The sequence below is a fragment of the Gallus gallus genome, chromosome 24, assembly GCF_016699485.2.
Source record: "Gallus gallus isolate bGalGal1 chromosome 24, bGalGal1.mat.broiler.GRCg7b, whole genome shotgun sequence".
Taxonomy (NCBI): domain Eukaryota; kingdom Metazoa; phylum Chordata; class Aves; order Galliformes; family Phasianidae; genus Gallus; species Gallus gallus.
Genome location: NC_052555.1, coordinates 1,325,591 through 1,338,203, shown reverse-complemented (window position 1 = coordinate 1,338,203; position 12,613 = coordinate 1,325,591). Strand labels below are relative to the sequence as shown.

Below are 12,613 nucleotides of genomic sequence, written 5' to 3'. Positions count from 1 at the left end.
GGAGGAACATCTCACTTTCCTGCATAGAGGATGGGTACTCTATAAGGGTTTGTTGGTTGGGGCATTGGGTCTGTGTAAAGGGAGGTATCTGTTTGTGTGGGGCTTTAAAGTAAACAAGAGGAAAAAGAAAAAAGCAATTTTTCTATTTTTGCGGAGAATTTCTATTTTTTGTGTGGGATTTGTATGGATGTGTTGAGAGCAGTGAGCTAAATAACAACGTGGAATTGGCAGTGAGAGGAATCTGGCAGCTTTTTTGGTTTAGGCATTGCAGAAGGGCTGAATCTGGAGAGGCCGTTTCCCTGCTTCCCACAGCCCCCGTGGATCACCATCTGCAGCACTTTGCTCTTTGCAGTGCGAGTGCAGATCAGCGCCTGCTGCTCCCTGACTTTAGACAGGAGGTCTCTGGGGATTCATCTACCCAACTTCCCAGCCGTGCTTCACTGCCTTCCCCCCCTGCCCTCAAGGATTGCCCTCCACATAGCAATAAGAGCAGCACAATTCACTTACAGGATTACAGTCAAACCAAAAACCCAACAACATATTGAGTTACTCAGACCATTGAAGGCACCTTTGAAATTGCAGACGAGGTCTCAGAGTTTCTGATCTGTGATGGTGTTGCAGTGTTATACAGCAGTGTGGCATGGAATCAGGATGAGAATTCCTGGTCTGGTGGTTCTATTCATGCTCACCTGAGACCCTCACATAGTTTTTGGCTGTTCTGAACCCTGAGAATTGCACTGACCTGTCAGACTGGAATGGATTTGTCACAGTTTCAGGATGAGCTTTAGAAAGGGATCTTACCTTATGCACTGTTTTTCCTTTGTTACTATTTCTAATTTTATTTAAGAGAAAGTGGAAGGGCTGCATTGTCTCGGAGGCAGTTCTAAGGTGAGTCACATCCATATAAATAGAACTGCTGAGCACGTCGGATAAGCTGCACTGTGCAGAGGACAAAAATGCTTGGGAGAAAGGAAAGCCTCCTTAAAACGATCACATAATTGTAAATGCCTGTCCTCTAAGACTGCTACCAAGGGTGCCTACTGTGTTTTTTCCTTTCCCAGTTACCTCTCCTTCAGGTGCAGATTGATTTTAAACTCTAATGCAGATGTTAGACCACTGGGTTCAGCAGAAAGAAAGTGCAAAGGTGGGGACAGCTGTGATATGAGTGTGAGTGCTGCACTGTGCTGCTGTGTGATGTGAGTGGAAGCGTTGTCCGTTCCTTCCTGGGGCTGTTCCTTCATTTATCTGCTTTTCCTTCACTCATGATCAATTTAGCATCCAATTTTTTCCTTAATTTTCTTTAACTTCCAAGCATTTGCAGCATAGGTAGAACATGATGGCAGTGCTTGACTTAGTTGGGCACATCATCTCCAAAACAGATCTGGAAGCATTTGGTACCCATTTGGGTTGACCTTATTCAGGAAGGGAAGAGCTTTCCTTCTACACTGAAGTGTAGGATGGTGGGCAGAGCTCAGCTGCCAGGAGACCTTCATTTGGACTCTCCAAAGCATAGGAAGCCTGTGGTTGTCACAGTGGAGCTGAGTTTGCCTATTGTGAGGATGCAAACTGCTTTATGGTTCCCAACATGCTATGGTTGAGCCCATTATGGTATCTGGCCAGGTAAAATTCTGTGGTGCTGGAACCTGTATAGTTCTTGATGCAGCTCTAACCTTTGTGTTCTGTTTGTCTCTCAGTCTTTATTTCAGCCATCTGGAATATATATTGGCATGAAGAAAGCTGGTTCTTATGGAAAAAGTAAGGATGATTGAGGACAGTGATATCTGATACGAGAGCTAGATCCGTGCCTCTGCCAAGAGCTTAAATACAGCATTTAATATTCAGAATATTATTAATAGTTTGGGAAAACTTGAGGTTTTTCATGTTTAAAATATTTTGTTTCTGTGAAAACAAAGCTGTCCAAGGAAGCTTGATGAGGAAGTGCTGGTTTCTCTCTAGCACTGAGTTCTACTTTCTGTCCTGAGTGCCCAGGAGAGCAGCCGCCTCTGCCCCCGTGCCCCATGGCTATGGATGGGGTGTGATGCTGCATCTGATCTATTCTAGCTGCAGTTTGCCTCTTCTTTCCCCATCTGCTTTCCTTCCCTTCATTGTACCAGCCTGGCTGAGTTGTTTACAGCTCCTCAGAGCCTGTAAGCCTGTTGGTTTCAATAATCTGAGCAGGGGAGGAACAGAGATTTTCCTTTTACTCACTTTCACAATGGAGAAGTATGCAGTTTCTGGTGGCTTTTTGTTGCTGATGGTGATGCTATATAGATGTGGGTTTGTTAAGGAGGCCAGCACTATAATGCAAGTTAAGATCCTGAAATAATTTTGCTTTGATTAGCTGCAAATTTGAAAAACGATATGCAGAGGAGATAGGGAATATCTACTGAGGTCTCTGTAGGATACTGAAGGTAATATGTCTGTATGCTCCAATGGCACATAACACAAGGACCTGCGACTCCAAGGGCACATGAAAATGAAATTACCATCTCAATAATATGCAATTTAGTGTTTTATGCATCATTTTATTGGATTTTTATTTTTTTTGTTTGGCTCAGAGTTAATGAAAATCGTGCTTAAAGAGATCTTTCAAACTTGCATTTGAATGCATACATTCAATAGATACGTTATATGTTATTGCAGCAGTCGTTCCATAAAGAAGTGCTGGGAGAAGAACAATGGCTTTTTTTCTCCTTCTGGAAATTCTTGAAAGCTTTTTGAAGTAAGGATGTTCCTGTACCTCTTCCTTAATCTCCTGGTTACTTTCATTCCTATAGGATTATTGTGATGCTCAGCAATGATAAAAATGTATGGAATTTTGTGGAATCTAATTTAAAACAGTGTATCATTTATTAAAGGCTCTTTCTTACATACAATGTGATGGACCCACGATAGATGGATTTCAAGGAGATCAGTGCTGCCTTAAAATGTTCTCAGGATTCCTCTCTCTAAAAACCCAGCCCTGTTATGTGCTTGTTATCTCTTCTAAATGGACTGAGCCACAAGGAGAATGGAGCCTTTCCAACATCAAATGTGGGTTTTGCTTTCGCTGTCAATATAAGTAATCTTGTCATATAAATGTGACCTCTTTGGTTTTTATGGTGGCAATAATTTCTCCATTCTCCTTAAGCATTGCAGAGTCTTCTTCTGGCATTATTCTCCTTTTTTTTTTTGTCTTTAACTATAGAAACCTTCTTCTATATGCTCAGAAACTTGGATTTTGCCTTGTAGTTCCTGGCTTAATATTTCTGATTTCTTAAAAGCTTTCTTTCCAGGTTTCCAATAGAAATAAATGTAAAGGATGTTGGATTTCCTCTGCGTTGTGACTGGCTGTTCTATTCCCAAGTCATCTTTGGGGTGAGGCTTCTCCGGGTGGAAAAGGAATGGTTGGAACAGTTTGGGGTTGATGAGGAGCCATCAGCCCCACCTTGCCTGCCATCCTGTGCTGTGTGTGGGCTCAGCCCAGCCCATAGGCGATGGTTTTCTTGACTACTGGGTATATAGTGTGTATTCAGGGAGAAGCCCACTGCTCTGGCCGAGCTCAGCTGTCTGTCTATCAAAACTGTAATCACATTGTAAGCTTCTCTAATGCTCCTGTCACATCTGAACAAAGCGAATATTCACAGTGTTAACACGTTCCACTTAAAGCAGATCCTGAGCTCTTCTCAGGTGCAAACCTGAACTCCAGCTTGCAATTAAGACCCATTATTTCCTGTTATTACTTGTTAGCTCAGATTACATGAATATCTCTTGAACATGAGAACGCAGCTACTCTACAACAAGAGCTGACTTTCAGTTATGAGCAGGGGTTAAGAATGCTTTAATAAGTGGGAGAAGAGCAGCACTGCTGACCAGTGGGCAGGCGGGGGATCCTGTTCAAGTCTGAGAGCTGGAGCCCTGCAGGAAGCCACTGCTGTACCTTAGTCAGAGTAATTGCCTAATTACCTGGTGTTCTGCCAAGCATGTGCAGTACCAATGCCAGAAACTGTGCAACAGTCCCACAGAAGCTCTCTGAAGGCTGAGGGGCACGAGCTGTGATGCCTTTCCCAGCCCATCTGCTGGTTGGAATGGGAAGATCCTCAGTGACAGTGATATGCTAAAGCAGCTGATGTGCCTGGAGAGTAGGGCAGCATGCTGTTCAGTTGAGAACCAACCCATACCTCATGTCTGGTCAGAGAGGATGTCTGAATCTTAAAGGTATCGTCAACAATTATAACCAGCATAGGTCTTGGTCAGCTGGAGCAGAGCAATGTGCAGCAGTGGGTATGTGGGCAGGAGGAGAGTTGGACACAGCCCCTGAGCTGCTGAAGTCACCAAAGGCTCTCCTGCAGCTCTGATGCAGCCCTGTGTCAAATATTGGGACAGGAGGGGTAGCTGTGCATCTTTGTCTGTAGATTCATTATTCTAGCTCGTGAGCATAGGATTTGTGCATGTCTTTGTGCATCTTCTTGAAGAAAGACACTGCCTGGCACAAGTTTGAGTGAAAGGCTTTCTTGCCAGCTCTAAGAATGCAGTGCTTTCATTGTGATCTGAAGTGTGCTTTTGTGCTTTGTTCTGATGCAGAGTTTGGCACTGAAGCCACAACTTGAATAAAAGTTTTGTGTTGACTTTTGAGGTAAAAGAACTGACTTTCAGTCACAGAAATGGTGTAGAATGTTATTTCTGGTGCTCCAGGAGTGTTTGTGGAGTTGATATTGTTGCAGCGATGTTATTGAAAGTATCAGATCTTCTAGATACACTTACAGCACAGGAGCTTAATCAGGATTGTTTGCAGCCCTTTTCCTCTTTTTCCTCCTGTGCACAATAGTAACACTATTCCAAGCAGCTTTTATTTGACTGTTGAATATCTGCTTTAACTGCATTGGTAGTGATGTATTAGGAATTGTTTAAAATTGTTTAAATTTGAGCTCCAAATTTGAGCCCCTTTGCAAAGGCACCAGTGAGGGTGCATTTCAACCATCACAGCTGAAATTGTCGGGTGCACCCAAGTAATAATCTGTGCAGTGCTTCCCAGAGGTTCATCTCTTAGGAGTTCTCAGTATTTGTTTCCACACTGGAAATATGAACATATTTAACACTTGTATGTATTACAATTTCAATGATATTTATGATCAAGTTTCATAATGTGACCCTGATTGAGCAGTCATCTCTTCCTTATGGGGTATTGGGACAGTGGTTATATTCTAGCCTGGGTTTTGATACATGGCTCTGTTTGTGTCAGTGCAGCACTTAGCACAGCAGGGGCTTCTATCCTGTTTTGTAGTAGCATTGTGAAATTACTGCACCTGGCTCTAAGTTGGATTCCTGTCTGTCCTCCAACAAACACAAAAGGAATGCGAGGTTCTGCCACTGTGAGTTTTTGTTGTCCAGCCTTTCAGTTTCATACAGTAAATGTTGTTCTGCAGGTTTGGGTTTTAGGGTGTATTTATTTTGGGGGGGGTGCTGAGAGATGGGACAAGGCCATTTTTCAGCTAGCTCTTCCTATTTGTATTGAAAGAGCAGCCTCCAGATCCTTATTGTGGCAAACATACACTCATTTCATAAAAATACTCATCTATAAATATTGATTATGATAACTTCCTTGCACTAAATTGCAGCCTGTCTGTGCCAGGGCATGACTCACCTCCTCCTGCATGGCAGTTGTCACCCAGGAGTCTGGCACTCTTGTTTCCTTTTATAGTTTCCATTTGACACAGTTAATTTTTTCTTCCTTTGTCTTACAGAAATGGAGGGTCTTGAGATTTCTTAAAACCACACGAGGGTCTGTAAGTCTTTAGAAATGACAGCCTGCTCCTCACTGAAACAAATTGGATGTTGCACCTTTGTGTTCACCTCTGTGGTAGGACAAATAGGCAGAATAAATGACTCCAAACTATTGGTGCCCTTTAATGAGGTAGTAACTCTTTATCCATCTGGGGCCTCTTCCAGTTGGTCTGCTGAGCTCTTCACTGTTATGTTTGGTAGAGGTGGTTGGGATGGGAGCCCTGTGGTGGTGGCTGTGCTCCTGGGTTGTGGGGATGAATGACCACAGTGTTACCCCCAAGGTGACTGTTGGGAAGGAAGCTCTCTATTTCTTACAACTCAATTTTCCTGCACATGTAACAACCCCTCATGCTCCTTTTTGCATTGAACCAACACTGTGTGCTCAGTCTTGTAGATGCTAAACCTGGAAAGCATGGTGCTAATGTCCTTTTTGAATGTCCTTTTCCCCTGGCTGCAGCTCTTCCAAGTTCTCTTGCTATAATGTGCTTCTTGGCTGTTGTTTTCCCTGCAAAACTAATGACAATTTTGCTAAAAAAAATTCCCCAAGCACTTCCCCAATTTTGTCTTATTTTCTTGCGGTGCTTCTTAGGTTTATTATAGTTTTATATGATTAGATTATATGCATAAGAAAAGCAATTAACAAGAATCTCCTTTAAGAATGGGTTGTGATGAGAGAAAATGAGATGTCTTTCATCTCCCTTTTCATTTGAGGACAGAGGAGATGACACTTCCATGTTCAAAACAGCCATTTTATTTCCATTTAAGTCTTTGGTGTGTTAAAATAATAAATTAAAACAACAGCACCTTGCTGCAGTGGCATTGGTGCAGGATGCAGCTTTGGTGGGCAAGGCTCCATGCAGGCTCTGAGGCTGCCTTGCTGCACTGGCCTGGCCTCGTTAGCAGCTCGGAAGGGCTCAGTCCTTAATTGCTCATCCCTGAAGCAGCACACGTTCTTCTCTGGGGAAGTGTGGAGAACCCAGCATGGTGCTGTTCATCCATGCTGTGGGGGATTGTACAGTCATCTTTGGTAATTTGGATTATTGTTCATCTTCTGTTATTCCCTGTTTTTTCATGACGAGGATATTGGCAATATCCTTTATCAGCGAGAGGCTATGAAGTATTTGGATGTTGAGTGTGAGAAATGGAAGTGTAACTGCATTCGAGTGATAGGTCAGAACTGAGAGGGTGTACAGATAGGGGTATCTAAATGGCACTCTTTGTGTCCTGACAGGCCTGTTTCAGAGAGGATAATTCAGAATGGGAGAGAATTAGGATTGTGGAAGGAACAGACAATGACAGAGGACAGAGATTGTCCTCTCTCTCTCCTTGCGGCTCTCTTGGGGAATATTTTAATTGAAAGCTTTTATCCAAGAGGATACTGAGGTGGGATAAATAGGGACAGAATCATTACCACTCGTCTACTGTGTATTCCTGTGTGTCAAATCAGAGTTGGCTAATATAAGAAGCAGGGCAGCCTGTTAGCTTTGTGCCTGGGGACAGCAAGCCCTTGGTGTCTGATGGGGTGTCTTATCCAAGTCTGGAGGAAAACACAACTCGTGTGTGGTAACTGCTGTGCTTGCTTTTCTCCTCTCTCTGTTCTGCCTCCCTCTCTTGGTAATGTATCTTGTGTTTTCTCTAGGCTTGGGACGAATAGGTTTTCAAGTGAAGCTGATTACCTATTTCTACAAAGCTGATTTCTGAGGATGTAATTATTAAGGACAGCTTGATTTTTTTTTTCTTTTGTAACGTGGAGCTCTGTTTCCATCTCTAAGACACATTGGAGAAGGCATCTCAAATGCATGCTCTCCTCTCCATGGAGAGCAGCTGGCAGAGGTACAGCACTGCAATCCAAGCAGGTGGATTGCAAAGGGACTGCAGAGCACCCCATACAAGCACAGACTTGTGCTGCATGGCAGCCTGCTCGGGCTGCTGGATGGGAGAAGAGAAATACTGTGGGAATGCTGCCCTTCCTCATGCTTTAGTCTGCTTCACCGGGCTGGGTTTCTCTTCACCTGGGAACGAGGTTTCTCTAACCATATGTTGCAGGAAGTGGCTGTCTCTTCTGGCAAGTGTTGCACCAGAGAAAATTACTGCTCCTGACCTAACTTTTGTATAAAATGTTGCACAGAATTCAGATGAAGGATACAAAGGGTAGGCTGTGGGTATGCCCAGTTCTGTGCAGCACCAGCCTCGTGTGCAGTTGTTACACATTTGCCTTGCTGTGTGGGTGCTATGGGGCTTTGCACTGATACAACACCTGTGCTGCCTGCTGGGCTCATCTACTTGTTCTGCTTTGCTTGTTGGGCATCTCTAGTGATAGTTTTATTGCTAAATGTTTGTTTAATTGCCTTGTCTTGCATTTTAAATCCTCTCTTTTAAGAAGGGACTTGGCTGGGGGCTGCAGATACTGTACCCAACATGAAGAGGCTTTGCCCTGCATCTCCATCACTGTTTTGCAGTTCCCATCCAAGATGTATGCAGGATTGGCTATTTTCATTGAGATCCCAAGTTTTCCCCTCTTTTCTTTCCCCACCGTATATATAAACCTTTCAATTTGTTTATAGAGAAATCAGTAATATATCTTCAGTAGATCAGATCAGTTAGTCATCAAAAGAACAAGGTGTATACCAAGGAATCCAGCCCAGCGGTAACTGTCACGGAGGTACTCACACATAGCTGTGCAAATGGCCTTTGAAGATGATTAATTGTGGAGGTGTGCAGTTGTGGCAATAGCCTTGTGTTTTAAATAGAGCCTTGAGCACAGTTCTTGTACAGGAGAATGTGCAGGAATGCAAACTCCCTTTGGACAGGGATTAGAAGGTGTCTGCTGCAACCTGCTCAGCATCCTTGTTTTCTGCCTGGGGAAGGCATGGTGTGAACCAGCCCTTCAGAGAGCTTTAACCACGCAAAAGGAGCGTCTGATGTGGTGAGGGGTTGGAAGGGTTGGGTGTGTTTTGTCAGTCAGAAACTGCAGCCTGGTTTTCTCCTTTTGCTGTGATTCACTGAGTCCTTACAGTATGAAAACCCTTCCATATAACATGAGGTTGAGCAGACAATGAATGTCCATGTGTGGTTGCTCCAAGAAGTCAAATGTTCTGTCGTGCGCTCCAATAGAGAGCAGTGGGTGACCCATGTCATCAATTAGCAATGACAAAGCTCTTGTCGTCTTAAATATTTTAGTTTCTTGGTTCCAGCTGGCCAGTGGGTCATCACATTTCCTGGGCTTACCTGCATATTGAACAATGCCATGGCTAACACCTTGGTTTCAGTGTGCACTATGAGGATGGAGTTGCTTACAGTCATTTAGGCAAATAATACATGTATCTCAACATCCAAATATATATTTTTTTCCATCAAATTTAATTTGCTTTTGAGGTCAAAAGCAGTTCTACATTATCTTGTCATGCATACAATATTAATTGCAGTTAATTTTTAATTCAGCAGAAATTACGCACAGAGCAAGGGCAGATGGAGTCCTGTGGTGTCCTTGCTCTTTCCTTGCCTAGATAAACTCAAGTAGTCGAAGAGGTTAAACTTAATATCCACTCTTGCTCATATATATATATGATGGAACGTTGTTTAAGCTTAGGAAGCAATCAAGGGAGGAATGGATGCATTGGCAGAGGTGACAAGTGGTATTCAAGTTGTATAATCGTATTCTTTGCGCTTGACAGAAGTTTCTGTTGAAGAATTGCTTCAAACAGGAGTTCTTGATGCAGTTTCCCAGTTAAGGCGGCAGAAGGCTGTCTCATTATGTAAGTCTAATTATCATCGTTGTGAGCTATCAAGGTGGAGGTTGCTCAGTTGGCCCTGAGTGCAGCGATGTCAGAAGCTCTGAGGAGTGGAGGTGCAGTCCTGCCCTGCTCCTCGTTACACTGATGTGTGTCCGAGCCTGCAGCTGCCTTAGCAAACTCCAGGTCACTGCTGTTACTGACATCGTTCTGCTCTGTTCTCTTTCTAAAGGCTACAGGGGGAGCTGTATGGGGAACACACTTGGGTTTCTCCCCTTGCAACTGCGCTGTTCAGCACAACAGTGTGCCTGAAATTACAGCCGATGCATTAATCTGTTGAGTTGTCGTGCTTCATCACTGTGTAAAATGAGTCTGTTCTTGCTCTGTTACTGTTTCATTGCTGTCCGACACACCTCTTGGCAGCGGAATTCTACCTTCCGGGGCTCTCAGAACTGTAGCTGTTCGTCCTGGTGCAAAGTGCAGATGGTTGTTTGTAAATGAGCGTTTATTTCCCAGTCACTTCTCCTTATCTCTACGTTGTCCCACCGGGGCCGGTCTGTTTGGGTGGGACAAAAAGAAATTAGCACTGGGAGAAAGGGGTTTAGAAACAGTCATCAGGCTTTCTAGGCACAGAGCAGGTATAACCTGTTTGACTTTGCCCACAGCTTTGCGTCTTCCCTTCTCCTGGAACTGCTGAACTAATGGTTAGCATGACTCTGTCCTTACTCATTAGGTCTAATTAACAAGGTCATTGTTGCTCAGTTACAGAGCATACAATACAACACAAACAACAGTAATCCAGCCATTTAAACAGAAAAAAGCCCACAATAGCAGCAGTTATATTGGCTGTTTTGCATAATTTGGGGTTGGGTAGCCTTTTCTCTTCCATTTAAAACAGATTTACTACACAGAAAGACTTTTTCTAGTTCCTTTTTTCCACCGAGCCCGGAAAGCACACAGTGCTACTTCGTACACGCGAAATCCGCATTCAAAATTGATGACCTACTGAGGCAAAGGAACGGTGTGCAGAATTGGGTACTGCTGGATGGTATTGAATTTCCATCAGCTGTGTGTAAGCAGTCCCTAATATTGAAGTTGTTACACATCACAGCTGCTGTTTCCGAGCTGGAGCTTTAGTACAGCAATAAGAGTGCATAGAAGCAGCACCGCTTGACAGAGGTGTTGCGGCTCCGTGCTGTGTAGCTGTGCAGAGACTGAGAGGGGCTGATGGAGGGGGGCACAGGCAGAGCCCAGGGCTGCACCTCAACGCCTTCTGTGTGTGTTCCGTGCCGTGGAGTGGGCTCTGGAAGCTGGGTGATGGTACTCTGCCTGTATGGCTTAATGTGTAAATGGGAAAGGGGAATATCAGCTGTGCACAACTTCTGAAACTGCCTGCGTAAAGGCAGAAATAAATTAAGCCTTCTGAGTCTCCTCTGGGAGCCCTGTGAACGCTGTCCCGTTTTCAGGAGGAGGAGGAGGCAGAACGCTGATGCGATGCAGCCAAGGTTACGGCACATCTGGAAGCAGACTGCTGCTTTTACGCCTCCGACTGGTCACATGCATCAGAGCTGCTGAGGTTTGAATTCGGGATAGAGGTGTCCGGCCAGGTAAGAGCATCGCAGCGCAGGGTACGCAGGGCAGAGAAATCCTCCGGCTGGGAAAGGGTTACAGCCTGCAGCAGCCCGGGGGATGCGCGAAGCGGTGCCGGCGAGGGGCGGCACGGAGCAGTCGGAGCCCACGGCCGTCTGTGCGCCGGACTGGGCTGGTCCCGGCTCTGTGTCCCGGCCCGGTACCGGCAGGACCCGCCCGCGGGGCGCACCGCTCGCGTCTCTCCAGCCCTGCGGTCCCTTGCGTGGAGGATTATAATGGTTCCCTATCTCCATGGAAGGTAACTGCTTCACGACTGGGCATGGCAGGCAGCGTCTAATGGAAACGCCGAGCACGGTGTTGAAATGCAGGCATGTCGTTTGCACTTGGAAATGCAGCTTCGTTTTAATTTGTAGCGTCTTTTTGAGTGTATGTGTATGACTGCCTTGTAAGTGGTTGAGTATTTGAATAGGGAAAGGTTAATTCCATCCTTTGATCAGATTACGCTGCAGAGGTTATGTGAACGTGCAGAGAGCAGAGTGTAATTTGGCACTGCTGCTCTTTGTGTCACTGAGGTCTTTGAGGCGTTTTCCAGTTGTGTGCAGTGTTGATATTTGCATGGGCAGAACTTCGGTTTTTTTTAACCAAAAATGAAATATGTCCTATCTGTAGCAGAGTAAAGCACGCAGTCTGCACTTCAGCTGCCTGCAAGCAGTCAAAAGAGTTCTGTGCTCAGCATGTATTTCTTCTCCTTTCTAATGGGTAACCAAGTGCTGCTGATACGGTGTAGGAGCAGAGGATGGGGAGGAGCCCCATGGGGAGGAGGTTATCGTGTAGTTAACATTCTTATGGAATGAGACAGTGCTGATTAGCTTTGTGGCAAATCGTCTCCCTCAGCATGGCTGTAGGTTTACACCGTGGCTGATAGGAAATAAACCCATTGCTGCTGCAGTTAGTTGGGATCTTCTGCATGAGGGCTGAGAATGCATAAATATTTCCTGGGGGCGGAGGAGGGAGTTGAGGAACCAGTGTAATTAAAACGTGTTGTCTCGGGCATGCTGTTACCACCTACCTGGTGTGGAGATCGGGGTGTTTCTATCCAACCTAAAGTTATTTCTGAGTGCAGCTGCCAGCAGCTGAAGACATAGGTCCTCATTTCACTGTATAATGCGTTATCTACAGTCCTGATAATGAATGCTAACTCCACCCACTTCAGTTTGCACTGCCAGGATCTGGAGAGTGGCTCCTAGCAGCACTGCAGGAACCCTCAGCGTTTGTCTGTTTCATTTCTCTTGAAGTATTTTGCCTTAGAAGTGCTGCTGTGTATCCTCACATTGTTTGAGTGGCTGAGGTGCTGGGAGAAAGCCAGCTGTAGGTAATTCCTCAACAACAAATCTGTATTTAAAAATTAAATGTGTACGGTGTGCTGATGTTGGAGCCTTTATCTCCCCAGCTTCTTTTGTGTCAGAAAAAGCACAATGCACAGCATTCATGTCAGCACACACACGTCCTATAACACTGTGTAAGGAGGA

General features: G+C 44.8%; 1 protein-coding gene across 3 annotated transcripts in view; it reads left to right on the top strand.

The window, feature by feature from the left end:
- ARHGAP33 (Rho GTPase activating protein 33) overlaps nucleotides 1-12,613 on the top strand; it is a 171,580-nt gene that overhangs the window by 34,011 nt on the left and 124,956 nt on the right. For 2 of the 3 annotated variants that reach the window (XM_004947963.5, XM_025143330.3), the window contains exon 1: nucleotides 11,059-11,382. The exons of the other annotated variant lie outside the window; for it this stretch is intronic. In XM_004947963.5, the coding sequence (XP_004948020.4) occupies nucleotides 11,360-11,382 (23 nt within the window). In that variant the 5' untranslated portion in view covers nucleotides 11,059-11,359. Of the gene's footprint in view, nucleotides 1-11,058; nucleotides 11,383-12,613 lie in introns of those variants that run through there. 3 annotated transcript variants of the gene reach the window in all.